The 20987-nt window shown below is 51.8% G+C and overlaps 1 protein-coding gene across 1 annotated transcript; it reads right to left on the bottom strand.

The window, feature by feature from the left end:
- ZBTB47 (zinc finger and BTB domain containing 47) lies at nt 1–18491 on the bottom strand. Its single transcript, XM_066201863.1, has 6 exons — nt 17979–18491; nt 6553–7920; nt 3197–3344; nt 1804–1919; nt 1226–1370; nt 1–486 (listed from the first exon to the last, which is right to left on the bottom strand). Exons 1-6 carry the CDS (start codon nt 17979–17981, stop codon nt 119–121), a joined length of 2148 nt encoding a protein of 715 aa, XP_066057960.1. The 5' UTR covers nt 17982–18491; the 3' UTR covers nt 1–118.
- Between the last annotated feature and the right edge of the window lie 2496 nt (nt 18492–20987).

The following is a 20987-nucleotide window of genomic DNA, read 5'->3' as shown; positions in this document are numbered from 1 at the left end:
GGAGGGAGGGGGGGTAGAGAGCAAGCAAAGCCTTGGCTCCCCGGGGGAAAGGCGTTCCCGAAGGGCAGAGCAGTCCATGCAGGCGCATGGCCGGGGTGGCTGTGGAGGGGGGGGGCACCTAATTGTTGTTTGAATTTATCCTCCCCGCGGGAAACAGGGGAGGGGGCGGCGGTAGGTGAGGAGGAGGAGGGAGGGTCTGTGGAAGAGGGTGGAGCAGCGGCAGGGGCAGGGGGGAGACACCGGGGCCGGGGGGCAGCGGAGCCGGGCTGCTGGCGGGTTGGGGGACGGCTGTGTCCGAAGCCAAGGGGTTGCTGACGCGGAAACATTTCTCCTTGTGGGCTTTGAGCATGTTGGAGAAGCGGAAGCGCTGGCCGCAGACGTCGCAGGGGTACGGCTTCTCCCCGGTGTGGGTCCGGCGGTGCCGCTTCATGTTGGGGCGGCTGGTGAAGCTCTTCCCGCAGATCTCGCAGATGTAGGGCTTCTCCCCTGAGGGCGGGAGGAGAGGGGGGAGTCAGAGACTGGTTTGGTGTCTAGAGGCATTTTGGGGTGCACGTGTGTGTGCCATCCCAGCCCTAGAGCCTGTATCCCAGCTTGGCAGTGCCTGTCAGTCATGGCACACGGGAGGCAATGCTCCACTCTCCCCTAATCCACCTCCTGAGGGGCCAAATGACCAGAAATCCCATGTGGGAGAAAGGGCTCTGAGGACCATGGGGTGTTTAAAGCCAAACACCAGGACATCACGTTCATCATGGCCCTACCTTTCTCTTGGAAGTTCTGTCTGAACCCAGGAGTTGGTAGCTATATATGTGCTCTTCTATATCTTTTCTGTGTTTCTCTACTTCTAATTCCCTCTCCTTGGAATATGGCGAGCACCTTAACATCAAACCTGTTTAAAGTTTGCTAAGTTGAATGGGCCAAGTTAATGCTGTGAGAAGCGTTTTATGTTGGTTGAATGCTGTACTAAACCTTTTGCCAAAGTTCCTTGATTTTTCTCAAGTTTGCCAGCAAACTTTTGTGTTGTTTCGGCCTCTTGAAAAGATCATGTTGGTCTTTCTCCTGTGTGTCCAGCTCAGACATCATGAACCATTGTAAACTCTTCAAAAAGTCTCACTGAACGAGTTGACTGGGGCCTTACCAGTGCCCCCCAAAATCCCAGCCTGCCACCCACCCTAAGATGTTACCCCCACCCCATCACTCTTTCCAGGGAGATCAAGGGGGGTCTCACCCGTGTGCGTCTTCATGTGCTCGTCAAAGTACTGCTTCATGTTGAAGTCCTTGCCACACCACTGGCACATGAACTGCTTGTGGCCGATGTGGATGCTCATGTGGGAGCGGAGCTGGTACTTGTACTGGAAGCGCTCGTTGCAGTTCTGCAGGGGTGAGGAGTTGTTGATGAGTACCCACAATATCTCCACATTCCCCTCAAATCACCAGCAGTGAAGAAATCCCTTTTTCTTCCCCCCAGGAAACCCCCCAAGTCAGGCGTTTTGGGACATACCCAGCCATGTTTGCAGGCTGGATGGGCTTGGGATGGGTGCAAAATCCAGGCACCTGGGGACAGATCCTGGCATTGGTTTCACCCTAAAGTTGGTGGGACCCAACCAGTCAGAAAACTTCCTGGACAAGTTTCATCGCAAAGTTGGTGGGTGATGCAAAGTTTGGAAAAGCTGTGGGATCATCCCTTCAGCTGCAATGGCACAAAGCACAGTGGAAGCTCCAAGGAGTGGAAGATCTTTCCCCAGACCAGAGTTTTTGCCCTCGTTTGAGAGGCTGAGGGGGGGGGGGTGACAGCCAGGACCTTACCTCACATTTGAAAGGCTTTTCCCCAGAGTGCTGGAGCGAGTGGACCTTGAGGGACATGCTGCGCTTGAAGGACTTCCCGCAGGTCTCGCAGGTGAAGGGCATGTCCTTGGTGTGTGCTGGCGGGGACAGGGGCAGGTCAGGAGCCCTCCACGCACCTCCACCATCCATCTCCCCACACCCCAGCTGTGGCTGACCAACCCCAGCAAACCCAGAGCATCTCTGGAAGATATATGGCAGCAACATTGGAAGCATTTCCCTTCCTGTCCTAGGGTGACTTTATGATGCTTGTATCCCCAGTCATCTGTTCTGTTTGTGCTGTATGTTGAGTTCTGTGCCTTTAGGACCGGTTTTGAGAGTGAAGCAGGGAGAAGAAGCGTGCAGTTTGTTTTGAAAAGAGCACCCATGCCCTCTGCATTCCTTCTCCGGACTGCGTGTGTTCATCTGAAGCACAGACCAGCAATGGGACAGAAAACTCTCTGCTTTTAGTTAGTTTTTAGCTAGGTGAGGCAGGGAAGCTTCCTGGACTGTATTTTTCTCTTTTTCTTGGGACTGTTAAAACCTGCTCTGGACTGAAAAAACCAGAGGAGCACCAGGAGCTCACACCTGAGGCCCACCAGGGCCTGGACCTCCAGAGGGACTGGTGGGAGACTGGGCAAGCCAAGCTACCCATAGCAAGGACTTTCTGAATTTACCATCTCACTTCAGAGCAATGAAAAGTTTTATTGTTTCATCCTATCCATTCTTTATGCTTGTGGGCACTTTTTTTGTTAAAGAAATAGTTTTTTCCACTTTTCTCTGAGGAAGTTTTTTCCTGGACTGGTTGGAGGAGGGGCCGTTTGGGTTTGCTTCCCAGAGGGATCCCATTCAGGGGCTTTTCTCCCAAATTTGCCCTAAACCAGGACACTTCAAAACCCCCATTCTTTTGGATCTCTTTGGTGGCTCCAAGGCCCAGGGACCCAACCACCACTGTCACATGCGATTTGCTTTTCAAAGCCCAAGCCCTGGTGCAGTCTGGTCCTTTCACACTGGTTACACTTCAAACCTTCCTCTGATCACTTCTGATCAAATAAATAAATAATAATAATTTTTATTGTAATATATCTTATAATAATTATATATATATATATATATATATATTAGATATAATAACAATAAATAATTTCTGATAAAATAAATGAGATTCCCCAGCACCACGTCCAGACCCGGCACTGAGCAGACATTCGCTCAGCACTGAATATCAGGACAAATTTCAAGATGGGGATGTGAGAAAGCTCACCCAAGAGTAAGCTCAGCCCGGAACACCCAATATGACAGTAACAAAAAACACCTTTCATTGCCAAGTTGATGGAGCAACAACCGAACAAGATCTCCCCATGGTGCCTCCCGCACTCACCAACCATGTGTTTGCGCACGTGGGCCATGGTGTAGAACTTCTTCTCGCAGATCTCGCAGGAGAACTTCTTCTCTGCATAGCCATGGACGATCTTGTTGTGCTCGTGGAGAGACCAGAGCTTCTTGAATCCCTTCCCACACGTCACGCACTGCAAGGACACAGGAGATGGTCAGGGAAGCAGGGGAAGGAGCTTCATCCGAGGAAAGGGAGCATCACTGTGAAAGCTACAGCTGATATCAAGAATTATAACAACCTGCAAGTCTGATAGGACCTTTTCACTTCAAATCCTCCAGAATTCATATTTCTACCCATGGGATGAGCAACGGACAGTGACCTTCCGGGGAAGGATGTGGAATCTCCAACAATGGCTGTATCAGGACTTAGATAAGCAAGAGCTCATGCCCTATTCCCACCTGGGAATTTTATTCCAAAATGAGGATGCTATGTAAAATAATCCCAACCCTCTGTGCATTGGAAATCTGCAAAAAAAATATAAAAACAAGGAGAATCCCAAGCCAGAGAAGTACAACTTCAATCTTCAGCAGATATTATAGATACTTCACCACTAAAATGGTTTTCCAAACAGATCCAAAAGGAACAAAATGGACCCAAACCACCAGTCCATCAGCACAAGGAGAACGTGACATGCAAAGTCTTCCCCAAGAATTTAAGGTAGAGAATCTCTTCAGCTCCAATAAGTTCAGTGTTCCTCTGGAAGCTCCCAGAAAAAGCTCCAGATTCAGTGTGAGACCTCTTGGAGTCATGTGAGACCAGTTCAGTGGTCAGGGAGACACAGGAGAGAGATGTCCACAAAGGAAACCATGCCAGGAGCCAAGGGTCAGCTCCTTCCCCTTCACCTTTCCATGGCTCACATTCCTCTTGGTCAACAAGAGGATAAAACCATCCCTTCTCTCCTTGCAGATCTGTTGAGAAAATAATTCATGCCTTTGAAGGCATCTTGCAACAGCGTGGCTGAATTGTGCTGGTGAACCTGAGGAGGGATTCCTCCACTTCTCTTCCTTCCCAGAGGAACAGATGCTCCTTGATGGGCTTCAACCAAATTTTGCTGTCATACTGTGGAAAACACGCCATTATGCTGTGAAATCACAGTATTTTTCCATATATATCTATATTTAGGGGCCTCAAAGGAAAATTTAAGGTAACAGAACCATTTCCAAGCCTCATCATCTTCATGTTGCCATGCTCAAGTGTCAACATGAGTAGTCCTCCAAGTCCTACTGTTCCCAAGTATGTATTTCCATGGATAAGAACCGATTTATCTCTGTTTTAAGGGATATTTCAGGGGAAATTCAGGACTAGAGCCTGCTACCAAAGACACATCAATATCCATTTTCTCCAGTTAAAATGAAAGAGGCAGGGGAATTTAAAAATGAAAGGTAGAGGGAAAGCAGCAGAGGTAGAAAAACCCCCAGGGCTGGGACCAAACACCTTGGAGGGGTGAGCTCTGTGTCCTCACTTAAAGCTGAGAATCATCACTCAAAAATATGAAAGTAATGTCCAAATGAGGGGAAAAAAATGAGGATATAAATTCTTGCAGGTTAAAAAGAAAACCATACTGAAGCTGGCCAAAAAAGAGCTTGAGGGACAACTCAATAAAGCAAAGGATGAATCACGTTTCAGGTGACAGAGGAAGAATGCACATTATGGAGATGGGGAATGAACACAGGGAGCAGGATGATGCTTAAATTCTAAAGCTTTATGGATGAAATTTGGAGACAAAACCGGGAAAGAAAGCAGCAGACCAAACTGGGAAAAGATGTATAGTCCCTCCATGGATCTGATTAAAACACAAGAAATAAAACCTATTCTAGGTAGAGTGCCGAAAAAAAAAATCCTTTTCCATCCAGGCATAATTGTGTGGGATGTTGATAAAGTTATTAAATACTATCAGAGCAAATGGAGTGGATCTGGCTATTTGTAAAATTAAAAATGCTCAATTAAGTGGGAGACAATGATCCCTCTTTATGCAGAAGGAGGTCACTACAGGGGCAGTTGTGGTTCATCCTATTCCAAAATGATCTGGAAAAGGGATACAAAAGGAGAGGGCAAAACAAAAAACAAGCAATGAGGTGACAGTTCCATGTTATCCACCTGGAAAGCAGATGATGCTGAATAAATATTCTGGTAAAATTCCTTTTTAACTGCCCAGGATTTATGTTACGCTCTGGAACAGCCACCACCATGCAGATATTGGAGCTACACTCATCCATTCTGGGAATAAGCATCCAAAAAAAGCAACTTCAGTGCTGTGAATCTGTCAGGAAGATGCACCAAAAGGTTGGAGACTGCTTCACCTATGAGCCAAGACTGTTCCTGCTTTTGTGTTCCCTGCTTGCCAAGATCTGCCTCATTCCCTATTTCATTTGGGATACCATCAGTGAAGGGCTCCAGTAGCACTTGGGTTGTGTTTCCTTCATCAAGGAGACCTGTGAGATCATTCAAAATCTGGTGGCAAGGGTGATGGGAGAAGCTCTCCATGAATTGATATATTTGTAACTATTGGCAGCAGCATCTTGTAAAACAACTCATCAGGAATTAGGAGACGGGAATTTGGAGGCATCTTCAGGAGCACAAGTGTTTGCTGCTCTGATTGGATGCCTCCCTATCCCCCCCAAAACTGCACTGATTTAACGAAGCCAATTTGCCAACACACGATCTCATTAGCGCAGGGAAAGGCCACACCAAGCCCGAGCCACGCATGGATGTCAAACGCACTCAGGAATTTGCTAATACACACAAAAAAAGCACAAAAGGCAGATTAAAACCGTTTTAACTCCTGTCAGCAAATCTTCAAATTAAGCTAAAATGGTTTCAGCTTGGGTGGGAACGCCGGAGTGTGTCTCCATCAGGGGCTCACAGTGTTTTATCTAGATTAACTGAATAAACTCAAAAGAAAAATTACTCCTCAAAAATTAACTCCATGTTTCCACCCAACCAGTCAAGGGGAAGCCACAGCCCCCATGGCACAAATCCTCTCATTCCAGGCCACTCTGGGACCCTCCTGAGTCCGAATACAAGTCATGGGTGAAGGAAGGTCCCCTCCCAACTGCCATGTGCCAACTGCAACATCAATATTATCTGAGCACGAGCCCATCCCATGGTGTAGCTGGACGGGATGACCCCCGTGGTGTTTGGGATGCCCTTCCCTCACTGGGATGTCCCACAGCAGTGGGATGCTCCTCTTTTGATGGGATGTCCCCACCTTGATGGGACATCCATCCCCTTTGGTGGGACATCCATCTCTTGTGGGATGCTCCACCCCGGGGTAAGGTATTTCCCCCTCAGTGGGATGCTCACCCCAGTGGGATCCATGCCCTGCATGGGTCCACGCTCACCTGGATGTTCTTCTCACAGTCGGTCTGGTGGTGCAGCAGGAGCTCACTCTCAAGCAGGAAGCGCTTCCCACACTTGTCGCAGATCTGCATCCGGCTGTGCGTGACGTTCATGTGCTTCTCCAGGTACCAGCGGTTGTTGAAGATCCGGGGACACTTCTTGCATGGGTAATGCTGCTTCTCCTCCAGCTTCACCTTCTGCCCCAAGCCATCTTGTTCCTTCTTTCTTTTCCTTCCCCTCTGGCCTTCTTCTTCCTCCTCCTCCTCCTCCTCTTCCACCTTGGCCATCTCCTGGGACCTGGTCGCCATGGCAGGTTTCGTGGCTTTGGATGCCCGGCTGCCCCGGCGGGGCTGCCCGCTCTTTTCCCTTTTCATCTCTGAGGCATCTTCATCGTCATCATCCTCTTCTTCCGTCGTCTCCTCCAGGTCTTCCTCCTCGCTGCGCTCCTCCTCCTCCTCCTCCCCCACCTCCGCATCCTCTTCCTCTTCCTCCTCCTCCTCCCCTTCCTCGTTCTCCTCCTCCCCATCCTCCTCCGTGTCACGCCCATCCCCATCTGGCCGCCCCATCACGGCCGCCTCGCTGGCGGCCGCCTTCCCCTCCGTGCCCTTGGAGACGTTGAGGGTCTGGTTGTTGAGGTTCACCTCCACGATGATCTGCTCCCGGTTGTAGGAGCCCTGGCTGTCCAGGTCCTCCTCGGACTCCTCGCCCTCCATCTTACAGACAGCACCGGGACCTCCGTCCTTCTCCTCCTTGTAGTACTGCTTGGCCGGGCCGGGGGGGAGCGTGCTGCTGCCTGTCCCGTCCTCCACCCGCACCGAGAAGGGGTCGTTGCCCTCCCGGGCGTAGATTTTGGGGTGGGGAGCGTCCACCTCCTGCTTGATCTCGCAGTAGTAGGGCGGGGGTCCGGCGCAGCCCTCGGCGGGCAGGGCCATGTCGGTAGCCAGGCTGAGCGAGCGGGTGTCCAGCAGGTCCTGGCAGGACGACGCGATGTTGTTCATCTGCAGCACGGCGGCCGCGTTCAGCACGTCCTGCACATTGCAGGAGTTGACCAGCAGCTTGGAGGTGTAGATGAAGTTGAGGATCTGCTGCAGGCCCTGCGAGGTGAGGGCCTCCAGGGAGAGCTCCACGCGCTGCAGCTGCTTGTTCTGGGTGAAGAGGGAGTGGAAGAACTGGCTGTAGGCTGCCAGGACCCCCTTGTGCGCTGGGAAGATGCTCTTGTGCTGCACCAGCACAATGTCCACGTCGCACAGGTCCGGCTGAAAGAGGCGCTGCTCGTTCAGTCTGTCCATCAAACACGTGAAGTGGAGGGCTACATCCTCCACCAGGGAGTACTCAGCCGAAGGGTAGTCAGTCGTTTTTTCGACTATCAGCTGTGGGGAGGAAAGAAATAAAATCATTCAGGGCTCTCTCCCCCAAAAACACCCTTCTGGCCATGCCATCCGTCCCTGCCCGTCCATCCCCTAAGTCAGAGATGCCACCTGAGAAGCTCTACTGCCAGCCCCCGCTTGGAGGTGACAACAAAAACATTCCAACACCAACCCCAGCTTGAAGATACTAACCATGAAGTTCTACCACCAGCCCCAGCTTGCAGATGCCAGCCAAGAAACTCCATCACCAACCCCAGTTTGGAGATACCGGCCAAGAAACTCCATCACCAACCCCAGTTTGGAGATATCAGCTGAGAAACTCCATCACCAACCCCAGTTTGGACATGTCAACCAAAACGCTCCACCACCAGCCCCAGCTTTGGAAAACCAAGAAGATCCACCACCAGGCCCAGCTTGGAGACACCAACCAAGAAGCTCCAGCAACAACTTGAGTCCAGAGGACTCAACCAAGGAGGAGAAGCCCCAGAGAAAGGGCAGGTCAGGGCCACACGAGCACCCTCTGATATTCCTTCAAGGTGGGTAAGAGGCACCACGGCCACCAAGGAGGTCCAAAGGCAGGCTCAAGTGTCCACACTCACTCAGAGATGTCACACAGGAGAGGGGATGCCTTGACCTCTTGAACCAGATGGAGATCCAGGTGGATATCTGCCCCAATTTTAGGCACCTGCTGAGATTTAACCCCCTAAATAAAAGGAAATTAGGACTTCATAGCTCCCTGCTTCTACAGATAATTACATAAAGCCCAATATCCTCTGATATTTCTGAATTACGCCGTGTGCTCTCGCTCACGACAGCAGCTCGCTCACAGCTGGATTCATTGGGATGATTTATGCACTTTTTAATGCTCATTTTCCATTGCCTGGGGAAAGGCACTACCTGGAAAAATTCAAATCAGGGAGCAGCACTCCCAGGCTGGGAAATGCTGCGACTGCCAACCCTCCCCAGGCTGAGTTTTCTGGGTATTTAATCCAACTCCCACATATTTCACATGGTCCAGACCATCCCTGGTGTTCATCCCCTCTCCCGGTCATACCTGAGCCCCAGGATGAGTCTGCCTGCTCCATCCCAAATCCAAGGGATATCCCCCACCCTAAATCCTGTGTCCTGTATTCAAAGAAGGTGGGACACACCCTTTCCCTCTGCTTCCTTTGCTGAACACCCAAATCCTGGATGGAGACAGATCCAGACCCCATAACACCCTCCTTCCTGACCTTTGTAGGATGTGACCAAGGACATGGCGCAGAACCTCCTGCTCCAAAAAGAGTTTTTTCAGCTCCCATTTTTTTCTGGAACAAATGGCAGCTCTTGATCAACACACAAATTCCAGCAAGACGTGTTCTGTTTGTCTTTTTTTTTTTTTTTTTTTTTTTTTTTTTTTTTTTTTTTTTTACTGGTGAGCCAAAGGCAAAAGCACACACAGACAAAAATGTTTAAATAATAAAAAAGGGTGTTTTCTTCTCTGTTTTCCCAATAAGCAAAAAACTTCTTCCCCTTCCCTGCCAATTTTTTTCATTTTCATTGGATTTCTGCTCCACAACCAACCCATCCAATCAATTGGGATCTCAGCTTTGCTTGGTCCTGATAGCCCTGGAGAGCCCCAGCAAGTGCTGGCACCCAGAAAAAACATGGAAAAAGGAGTTCTGCTCCAAACTCTTGGCTCTGCAGCCTGGAGTGGGGCAAAGAGGTAGGAAGTGTTGGGTGTTTATATATTTTTATATACTTTTTAATAATTTATATATATTTACTATTTTCCATATTTTTTTACATTCATGCTTATATATAGTTAAACTTACACATAAATATATATTTATATATTGTGTATAAATATATAAATATATACATAAACATTCTTTATATAGGTATTTGTTACAAAAATGCTGCATCCCAGCTGGAATATCCATCCACCCCACCATTTTCTGAGCCTCTCGCGACTGCCAAGAACATTTTGATGAGATCTTGGATGGTTCAGCCCCCACCCCCAAAACACGTAGAAAATAATTAGGGCTATAATAAATATCAAAAACTGACGAGACAGCAGGAATTCAGCAGAGCAGCTTGCTGTTTGCCAGGTTCCCTCCTGAAAAGAAAACCCCTAAATTCAGGTTTTTTCCTCCGGGGATCCATCTCACCTCATTCCCCATTTAGGATACCCCAAGCTTGGCATAGGGACAACCACGGAGAAATGGGTGCAAAACAGGGGGAAATGGGTCTGTGGGGCGGCATCGCCCAGCCTGGAAAACAAAAGCCGTCTTTTTTTTTTTTGTTTCCCCCTCCGGATCGAGGATTTTTGGCAAAAGGGGCTGATCCCTCACCCAGCGCCGGTCCTTGCCAGGCAGCTCTAATCAGTCCCAGCAGCGGCGAGGACAATGCGTGTCTTGGCCGCGTCCCGCCGGTGACTTCAGCCCGGGCTTGTCAGCGGGATCCTTTTGCTCTTTATTGCTCTCAGATGCTTTTCGTGAGCCTTGCCCGGAGCCAGAGCCCCGGCCGAGACAAGAGGCGCCTGCCGGGGTGAGATCCCGAGAAAGACCCCAACTTGCCCCAAAATGCCCCTCCGGCAGCTCCCGTCCCTGCAGCTTCACTGGAGCGGAGAAGCCTGACTAATGGGGATTAATGGGAGGGTTAAATCCAGGGCTCTTCCTCGGGGAAAATGCAAATATTTGAAATATTTTTTTTTCTTATATTAAAAATATATATTAAAAAAAAAAAAAAGGAGAATCACGAGTTTTGCTCTTTTCCAGCATCACCACCTTGCCCCTCTGACTCCTTTTTGTGCCAGGTGCAGGTCACTCACCCCATCTCATCCCATCCCATCCCATCCCATCTCCATCCCCTCCAGGACCTGGGCAGCTCACTGGATGCACTAAACCATGGTGAACCCAAAAACTGCGGGGCCCCACCACACCCTGCCAACCTCTAAGCAAGGTTCTGGCATCGTCAGCGCAGGAAAAAAACACTCCTGAAAATTATTAGAAAGCAGCGTGGCCATGAATTCCACACCCCGAGGGGCCGGCGGCGCCTCCAACCAGCCCTCCCCACCCTGACGCTGCCCTCCAGCTCTCTTTTAAGAGGGTTTTCACGTGATGCTATCCAAGTCCCATCCCAAAACAGCTGCTGGGGCAAGAGGGCGGCCAGAGGATGGGGAGGATGCTCGGGGTGAGGATGAGCCCCGAAGGCAGGGGATGGAAGGAAAGGATGAGTGAGGAATGGAGGTGGAAGGAGATGCTGATGTTCACTGGAGCAGGGCAGCCTCTCTCCAGCCAAACCACCAAAAATCCCACCCCAAGCTCCATTTCCACCCCGCCACGTGCCTCAGTTTCCCTGAACAGCCCCACCAACACCTGCCCGTCTGCCCTGAAAGGTGTTTGCTGCTGGATTTAAATCAACGTGACAAAATGCATTTTCAGCAGCTGTTGAGAACGAGATCCCCGGAATGCTCCTGCAGCTCTAAACCTCCCCAAAGGACCAGAGGGTTGGGCCACTCTGGATATATTTAAATATTCAAATCCTGAGTCGCCCAGAAGATCATCTCTGACCTTGACAAGCCTCTTAGTTATTTAATTAATTAATTATTAGTTTCTAGCGCCCTCATCGCCACAGCATTGAGGGCCATGAGTAATTCTTTCCCACATAAGCACAAGGACAGGGGGTTTTAGGGCATAAAATTCACATTTAAGTGGTGACAAGACCAGCTGCCTGTGAACCACTTTCCATTCAGTACAAAATTTGGGGATGTCTTTAAATTTTTCACCCACAAGATGTTAAAAAAAAAAAAAAAAAGAAAAAGCAATCTGCTTTTCTGTATCGTTTCCAACCACCAAAGCATTCATAGCTGACCTTCAGTATTAAATTGCATTAAAGAAAAGTGCTTTAATAAGGAGCTAAATACAATGTCAGCACTTGCTCCTCAAAAAAAAAAAAAAAAAAAAAAGTCCCCCATATGCCCTCTTCTCAATTTGGACATTGCTGCACTTCAGGACAAAAGAATTGGACTGGAACTATTTAATGTCAAAACTTGACTTTTTGCTAAAGAAAGAAATAACATTAAACCCCCATTTTTACAGATTAGTTCGGATGGCACAAAGGGGCATCGTTACAAATCCCAAACACTCGCGCTTTCGGTTTTAATCCTCGCCCTCCTACAACTTGCCCTCTGCCTTCCAGACCCTCGCATGAAACCTTCAGCCTTTCCTCCTTAGTTCTGAGGCCATCAGAAGATTTATTTTTTTTTTTTTCCCAGAATGATGTGACGCTGGCGTCTGCCCACAGCCTCCCAAAACCGGGATACACCGAGACGAAGCCGCCCCAGAACGAGCGGCGCTGCCTGGACCGTGCACATCCCATCCCAAACCGCAATGCTGGAGCACGGAAAGCTGGCAGAGGGATGGAGCACATCCCAAAGCGCCCGCCCCTCGCCTGTCGCCTACCTTCACCTCTCTGCTGTCCCCTCCCTCCCCGGGGAGCTCCCCGTGGGTGCTTTCGTCGCGGGACCGCGCTGGGGGTGGGGTGGTCCGCTCGCTCCTCCGACGGGTGTTTTTATTTAATTAGGAGAGGGTTGTCCGGAAAAACAAGCAGGAAGGGAAAACAATAGCCCGGCCACAGCCCCGCCTGGCGAGGCGCCGGCCGGCACGGCCCAGAGCGCCCACCGCCGGCATCCTGCCCGCCGGGATGTGCCCGGCCCCGCTCCGGAGGCTTCAGGGATGCTGCTGACACCATCCGAAGGGGTGATTTTTTTTTTCTCTGTATGTTGTCTAAAAGGGTGCCCAAAGCAGAGCCATGTGCAGCTGCAGCGAGAGCAGGAGAGGGGAAGGGGCTCAACCTGTCTCGTTTCAGGGTGTTGGACACCCCAAAAAACACCTCCCAGCCTCTGCTGGGTGAAGAAGAGCATTAACCCAGCTGCGGGACAGTCAGACGCTTCCCAGGCTTTCCCCCCCCACACACCCTTTTGGTTGTTCCTAATTTTTTATTAATAATATCCAGCATTTACAGGCTTTGGCTCAAGGATGCTTTTCCCAGGAAGTTGGTAGCAGTACCAGGCCCACCAGTGCAACGGGACAGGGACAACTCCTTCCCCCATCCCTGTCTCCCTGCAACCAAGAGGACACCTTTGCACAGGGGAAAAGGTTAATTTGGGGTTTCTTTGGAAGCACCATGGCCACCAGCAGCGTGGGGAGAGGAGCAGGATGAGGTGGGATGAGCAACACAAAGCTTCACGCACTGGGAACAGGCACTGCCTTCCCAACAGCACAGCCCACAGAGGGTTAAAGGCTTTGTGCTTTTTTTATTTCTACCATATTTTTAATTTTTTTAAACCCTACCAGCTACTCTGGGTGCTTTTCTCCTCTTCTTTTGCACACAGAGCTGCAAAGCCACTGTGACACTTTCGAGGATGGATGGACCAACCCCACTGTCAGCCCCATCCCCAGATTGTCCCCATGAGGTGATGCTGCTCCTGGGGGATGCCACCACCGTGATGGCATCAAGGACACAGTCGCTCTGTTCCACCAGGGGTGACAGTGAGGGCAGTGCCAAGCCCTGGGAGTCCATCCCAACAAAGTCAAGCACCATCCCCTGCTCAGACACAGCCTCTGCTGCAGAAGTACAGAAGCTTCAGCAACGTTGCATTATTTTCATCCCAGGACAAATTCCAATCCCTCTGAGACAGCAGAGGCACCAAAACGTGGATGGATGCACCCTTCTGTGTGTCCCTGTCCCCTCAGTCAGGGCTGAAAAAGGTGCAGCTCAGTCAGACCCAACACGTGGTGCAAAAGCTCTGCAGGTGATTCCGGAGCCGCGCAAAGCCAGGTCTGGGGTTAAATCCCGAAAGGATGATGCTGGATTTCAGCAGAGCTGGCACAGCCCTGGCAAACACTGAGGGCAGACAGGACAGACAGGACAGACAGGACAGACAGGCCACGGGGGCCCTGCCAGCGCCTGGCACAGCCAGTGACACCCGGCTGATGGAGATGTCCCCGAGCCACTGTGCTGGCATGGCAGCAGGCAGTGGGATGGGATAGGGTGGGGTTGGATGGGATGGGGTGGGATGGGATGGAATGCTGCCCTCCATCTACGGGATGCAGGCCCGCCCACAGAGTCACTGCCGGGGTGGAAGAGCCCGGGGGACACGCGCACACACACGCAAAGTCACTGTCCCCCTCCCTCCCCTGCCCGAGAAAAACAAGCAGAGGGAAGACTGAGGGAGGAAACGAGGACAAAACCCCAGGCTGACCTCCCCAGCTGGGCTGGCGGCCAAGTGGCTGCGCCAGGGGCCAGCTCCGGACCACTGCCCAGCCCAGAGTGCCACAAAGGAGGAGGCATCACCCCCCAGAGATGTCCCCACTGCCACTGAGGGAGGGCATGGATGCAACAGGACAGGCGGAGCTGAGAGCCCCCCACAGCTCACAGGATCCCCCCCAGGAACCCCAAATTTAGTGCTGGGAGCAGGGATGGGTGCAGCAGGGCAGCCACCACGTCACTTGTGCAGAGCCTGAAGGCCAAGACACTCCACTTCCATGTGCAGCCAGGCAATGGCTGGGAAGGAGCTGGGATGCCCAGAAGCAAGGATGGATAGATGGAGGGAATGAAGGGTGGATGGATGGAGGGATGGATGGTAGATGGATTAGGGATGGATGGATAGAAGGATGGATGGAAGGGTGGATGGAAGGGTGGATGGATGGATGGTGGATGGAGCCTCCTCCCAGGCACTGTTGAATGAGTTTTCCATCAAAGGGCAGCATCCCCTGCCTGGCACCACAGTGCCCATCCCTGTGGCTGCCACCACAACCTTCCAGGTGGATCAACAGCATGGTGGGATGCGACACCTCCAAGGTTTGCCCCACATCCAGCCCTCATTAAAACCCAAAACCACAGCATTTCCTAACCCAACCACAAACTTTCCAGAAAGATCCAAGACTGATCCCACCCCAACATCCTGGGCAGGATTTTCCATCCATTCTCTCCAAACCCTGGCTCTGACCCCAGGGATGGGGTCCATCTCCAGTTCCATCCTAACCCCAGCCTTGACCGGGGCTCTTTGGGAATGAGCCATGCTCCTCTAATCCAGCCAAGGAATAGTTTGGGCTGGATGGGAGCCTAAAGATTATCTTGTTCCAACTTCCCTGCCATGGGCTGTCTTCCTTTAGATCCAGTTGCCCAAATCAAGGATCTGGATGCACCCAACACTTTCAACATTTTTATCAATGTGCATTATTTTTATCCTTATTTTTATCACAATTTTTCCAGTAGCTCGGGAAGCAGGGCTTTAACAGACAGGGTGTCAGCAGCCCTGGCTCCAGGCAAAAGATATAATCATAAAAATAATAATAAAAAAGACAGTTTATTGTAATGAAGTCTTCTACCCACCACATCTGAGCCACCGTGGCCAGTCTTTCCCCATATCCAAAGGCATCCCAGTTTTCATCATCAGAAGAGGTGGGAGCTGGCTGAAGAGGGGACAGCAGCCCCAGAGGACACAGGGGACAAGTCCTCAGGTGTCCCCATGCAGGAAACCCAATGGGGCCATCCCTGCCCTGCACAAACTACTCCAACAATTCCCTTAAAAATAAGGAAAAATTAGGGGCAGGAGGCACATGGCCTGACCCCGAGCTCATCCTGCCCACCAATATCCACTCCTCCAGTTTTTACAGGGGCCCGTGGAATGTCAGGGGACATTTAGGACACAAACCACATAGGGGATTTAGATATCCACATTTTTGGGGCCAGGCAAATGTGGCAGCAAATTAAAAGCTTCATCCCTTGCTCCTCCTGGAGAGTCACTTTGTCACGGCCATCACCAGGTCCCCTCTATAAAGGCGTGGGAGAGCCCTCAGTTTTCTCCTCCAGCTGGAGCACGGAGGGAGAACGGCAAAATCAGCATTTCCCCAAAAACCTTCAAAGACCCTCCGATGCTTTGACACATTCAGTTCATCCGCAAAAGGTTTGGGGGTTTTTTTTTGTTTGTTTTTATTTTTGCCCCCTCCCCCCTTATTTTTCCTTGAGCAGAAAAATCCACATCTTAAAAATAACCAATATTTAATCAACTCGCGGGCAACCGACCTCTCCCGTTTCTCCCTCCCTTTTCCAAAGGATCCATCTCCAAAGGCGGCAGCGGGTTATTTTTGTGGAGGGGGTGACAACGTCTCTGCTCCAGACGCGAGACAGGAACACAGGGCCGTTTATCTCGCCTGCTGATAGCTGAACGCTCCGTTAATTCCTTCCGGGGAGAACAAAGCTCCGCCGTCATTCCAAGCCCAGGTGGCAAAGGGGACCCTCCGGCCATCCCCGGGAAAATTCCCCCGGAGCGGTGCTGAGCCCAAGCTAGCATCCTCGGGGAAACTCCGCGCTTGGAGGCAGAACGTTTGCACCCAGCGAGATTTCACCACAGATCCAAGGAGGGGGGAAAAAAAAAAAAATTAAATAATAATAAATCCCTTAGTGTCTTTCCAAGGAGGAATTTTGCTTTGTAAAGCAAATCTTCCTCTGGGTCTCGCCGAGGCAGGGTGTGGAAGGAAGGCTGAATTCCCAACTTTTCCCCGTCTTCCTCGCGGGGCTGCTGGCTTGGGTGGGCTCTGGGTATCTCCATCCCCACCTCAGGGCATGAAACGTCCCCCAAAACACCTCGGGGTGTCCCCGGGTCCCTCAGCATCTCCTCTGGGAAGGGATGCAGGGGCGGTTTCAGCAGGGATTCCACGCCAGAAGGAATTTCACAGGCCGAGTGTGACTGCCCAGCGTGATCCCAACCCCAATCCCGACCAGTTTAACCCCAGTACCGCGGTCCGGGGGTGCCGAGCCCCATCCCACCATCCCATCCAAGCTTGCACTTTCTTCCCCTTTCCAAAAATTCCACTCGCACGCTTCCCGGGGCGTTAGGACGGGCACGGAGCCAGCGCTGGGGCAACCACAACCCCGCACTTTAAGGGATGGGGGAGGCTCCGAGGTACCAGGAACCGCGATCCCGCGGTCACGGCACATCCCAGGGGGATTTCCCGTGGATCTTCCCAGCTCAGGCCTGCCCTCCGCAACTCCAGATAACCACCACCACCCCCCCCCCCCCCAAAGAAAAAAAAAAACAACTCCACCGGCCGATAAAATAGGTCACTGCTGCAGGCGAGAGCCCCAGCTCCGGTGTCATTATTATTATTATTATTATTATTATTATTATTATTATTATTATTATTATTATTATTATTATTACTTTTTTTTTTTTTTTTAAGAACAGGACTGGAAAATCGCTTTCCCGACCCGGAGAGGGGTGGGATGCTGCGCCCTCCCTGCAGCCTCGCTCCTCCGGGATGTTGGGGAGCGCCCAAGACACCCCCCGGGAAAAGGGGGGCCCACGACGGGAACCAGCCATAGCGAGGGGGGGGAAGGCGGGCAGGAATTGGCAAAAGGATGGAGTCATCCGGGGAATGGGAATGGCCGAGGAAGCGGCAGATCCTGCGCCCCCCCCCCCCCCCCCAACCACCGGCGAATCCTCTGGCCTGGGGGCCCCAAAAGTGTGTGCGTCCCCCCAGATCCTCCCAGTGACCTCCGAGCTGGGCTGCGACCCTCCCAAAGAGGGGGAGGGGGGTCAGACCCCTCCTCACGCCCCTTCTGCACCCCCATCCCCGCAAAGGTGGCGTGGGGGGGGCGCGTTTATAGTGCCATTTTCACCAAAACCAACCCATTTTCGCCTTGCGGGGGGGGGGCACCCCCATGCAGCCGCCCCAGCAGAGCAGCACCGGCCCCCAAACACGGCCGGGCTGCGATTTTCGTGTCCTCCTCCCCCCTGGAAAATAATCCACGACACCCCGTCCCCGCCGCCACGCGTGGATGCAGCATCGCCCCTGCAGCCTCTCCCCCCCTCCCCGCATCCCTCTCCGCCGCCCCGGCCGCGATTTTGGGCAAGTTTCGAGGCCTTTTGGGAAGTCGGCAAAGGCCCGGGAGCGCGAGGAAGCGGCGGAGGAAGGAAGGAAGGAGAAGGGGAGAGGTGGAAAATAAAAGCGAGGAGAAGAGGGAGGAAGGGGGAGCGGGATGGGAATGGGGAGGGGGGGTTCAGGCTCTACCATTTTGATGCAAAGGTCTCCGCGCTGAGGAGTCCCGGTCCTCCTCCGCTGGCCTGGGGTTTGTGCTCTCCATGAAAAAAACAAGGAATTGGTGGGTTGGGTGGGTTGCTGGTTTGGTGGCTTTTTTTTCTTTTCCTTTTTTTTTTTTTCTTTCCTTTTGGCTGCCTTATTTCTGCTTTTTTTTTTCTTTTTTTTTTTCGCCTTTTGGAGGAGGAGGGGGGGCGGGGGGGAGGAAATCACCGCGCCAGCGCTGCTTGCATCCCCGTCCCTCTTTTCCTTTTTTTCCCCCCTATATTTCCCTTTTTTATATTTTTCCTCTCCTCCTGCTTTATCTTCTTCTTCCTCTTCTTTTTTTTTTTTCCTTTCTTCTTCTTTTTTTTTTTTTCTTTTTTTTCTTTTTTTTTTTTTAATGTTTTCCTCTCCTCCTCCTCTTCACCTCATCTTGCCCATCGCCATGTTCGCCCCTTTTGGGAAGCCGGAGGAATGCGGAGCGGCGGCGGCTCCGGCTGCCAAGAGCCCCGGGGCCGCTGATTGGAGCCGCCGCATCAGCTGGGGCCGCGGCTGCCCCTTTAAAGCGACAGCAGCCACCGCCACCCCCACGGGGACACCCCCTTGTCCCCTGTCCCCGCACCCCGAGCCCTCCGCTACAGCCGCCTCTGCAGCGCAGCATCCCCCGGGAGCATCCCCTGCATCCCGCTGCCGCGGGGAAACTGAGGCACGGCACAGCCGCCTGCACAACCTCGTCGAAACACCCCGAGGGTTTTCTTTTTGTTTTGGGGGGGTGGGTAAAACCTTAGTTTGAGGTGTTGTGGGTTTTGCTCATAATGGAATTTAAAAATGTGTAAAAGCTTTAAAATTTAAAAAGCGCTTTAAATAATCGTGTCAGTTTGCTTAAAATGGGATTTTTTTTTTTTTTGGGGGGGGGGAGTGTTTTCCTGCTGGCTGGATGAAATGGGGATGCCCCTACCTGGAAGTGTTTAAGGAGCATTAATTGGAAATATCCTCTGGAGCCTGCTATGGCAGGGGAAACTGAGGCACACAACTCCTTACCCCCTCCCCAAACCCAATAAAAAGGCCCCAGGGCGTTTTGGGGACATAAAACCTCAGTTTGGGGTGTCGTGGAGTGACAGCAATTTACTTAAAATGGGATTTTTGGATTGTTCTCCCAAGGGTTGGAGGAAATGGGGGTGCCCCACCTTGGATGTGTTTAAGGCAGATTTGGTTCTTGGGAGCATCCTCTGGATCCTGCTGTGGTGGGGGAAACTGAGGCGCACAATGCCCTCACCCCCTCCCCAAACCCAGTAAAAAGACCCCAAAGCTTTTGGGGGCATAAAACCTCAGTTTGGGGAGTTGTGGAATAAGGCTGGTTTATTTAAAAATGGGATTTTGGGGTGTTCTCCCACTGTTTGGAGGAAATGAGGATCCTCCACTGGGAGGATGCCTTTGATTATTGGGAGCATCCTCTGGATCCTGCTGTGGAGGGGGAAACTGAGGCGCACAACCCCCTCACCCCCTCCCCAAACCCAACAATACCACCTCGAGGTTTTTTGGGGCTCAAAGCCCCAATTCGAGGAATCGTGAGGCGACATTAATTATCACAAAAAGGGATTTTTGGCACGTTCTCCCACTGTTCCGAGGGAATGGGGATCCACCGCTGGGGTGGTGTTTAAGGAACGTTTCCTTACAGGAGAGGGGTCCCCCAAACCCCCTCAGGGCCTGGGATAGGACCTGTGGGACACAGCCAGCCTCCAAAATAAAGCAAAGCGTCACAATTTCACCCCCGGCTCTGCTTGGCTCTCTTGGCTCTCCCCGATGCTGAGCGGGGGGTGGATTTTTATCATCCCAACACCCCCAGCCTCATCCAGGACCTGGGTACCCTAAAATCCTCGTTCTGGGGACCCAGGGGGCAAAGCTGGAGCAGCTCCAGGGTGTCCGTGGAGGCCCCATGCAGAGTCCCAGGGTGCTCCCACACTTCCAGCACCAGGACAGGCTCTGCCCCTCGGCAGGAAAAGCCCCAGGAGGTGCCCAAAGAGGCTCATCGGGATGGTGGCCACCTCCAAAACCCATTCCTGCTCCCAACCCTGCTGCAGACACCACCTGAAATGTCACTGGCACACGGATCCCCTTCCACCACCCTAAAAGCAGAGCAGCACAACAGCTCTGAAGGGCACTGGGGACACCCCCAGAACCCCCAAAACGGGGGATTTTCATCCCACCTCCCCTGCTCCCCTGGTTCCCCCAGCCACTCCCAGCTGCAGACATCCACATGTGGTAACGTCTTGCACTTGTTTAGACTCAGCCCTGGTTGCCGTGTGCAGTAACTCCTTCCAGATGTGAGCAGCTCTTTGCATAACATCCCCGTGGCCACGTCCTGCCTGCACCGGGTTCATTTCTGAGCTTTTTAAATTTTTTTTTTCTTCCTTTTATTTTTTAAATGCCCTTTCTTGCTCTCAACCCTGCACTGCTCTATAGGGAAAAAAAAAAAAAAAAAAAAAATCCTGGCTGGTGCCACCAGAACATCTTCCCCATCAGAAGGCTTTTTGTGAGATGAGTGTTTGGCCTGTCTGACATCTCTCCTACCCTGGAAACTTTTCCAGAAAGCTACATAAGCTCCTGGAAATGCAGCCAGTGCTGGGGGTGAGGGTGAGATGAGGCTGGAGGTGGGAGACAGGGATTTAAGCTCTGCTCCAGAGCCCAAATCCCTTTGGCCTTTTCATGGATGCGGCACAGGGGACCAGGGAGCTCCAGAACGTGGAGTCCTCATAGCTCTGAAATATGAAGGTCTGAAGCGGTGGTCCAAGCTCTGATGCCACTCTGAGGGGCTCACCAAGAGGTCCTGGCTTTTTGGAAGAAGCTGAGCTCACCTCTCACATGGAGATCTGGTCTTTGCCAGGCGCAGTTTTTGCTTCCTGATGAGGGAGAAGCTGCACCTGCAGTGGCCACCAAGACAAGGGGAAGAACCTTGGGAGGGGCACAAGCAATGACACACTTGGGTGAAACCCTTCATTT

Source organism: Chamaea fasciata, unplaced genomic scaffold (genome assembly GCF_029207755.1).
Source record: "Chamaea fasciata isolate MVZ Bird 193981 ecotype frontalis unplaced genomic scaffold, bChaFas1.0.hap1 SCAF_1, whole genome shotgun sequence".
In the NCBI taxonomy this organism is placed as follows: domain Eukaryota; kingdom Metazoa; phylum Chordata; class Aves; order Passeriformes; family Sylviidae; genus Chamaea; species Chamaea fasciata.
Note: the sequence above shows the minus strand (reverse complement) of the source record. Positions and strands in the feature narration are given on the sequence as shown.

Bases quoted from the DNA above. Each gene is read 5' to 3' on its own strand.
- ZBTB47 (XM_066201863.1), bottom strand. The intron at 3,345-6,552 runs GTGAGCGTGGAC...GTGTCCTTGCAG, and splicing joins ACTGTGAGAAGAACATCCAG to TGCGTGACGTGTGGGAAGGG. The intron at 487-1,225 runs GTGAGACCCCCC...TCCCGCCCTCAG, and splicing joins GCACATGAAGACGCACACGG to GGGAGAAGCCCTACATCTGC.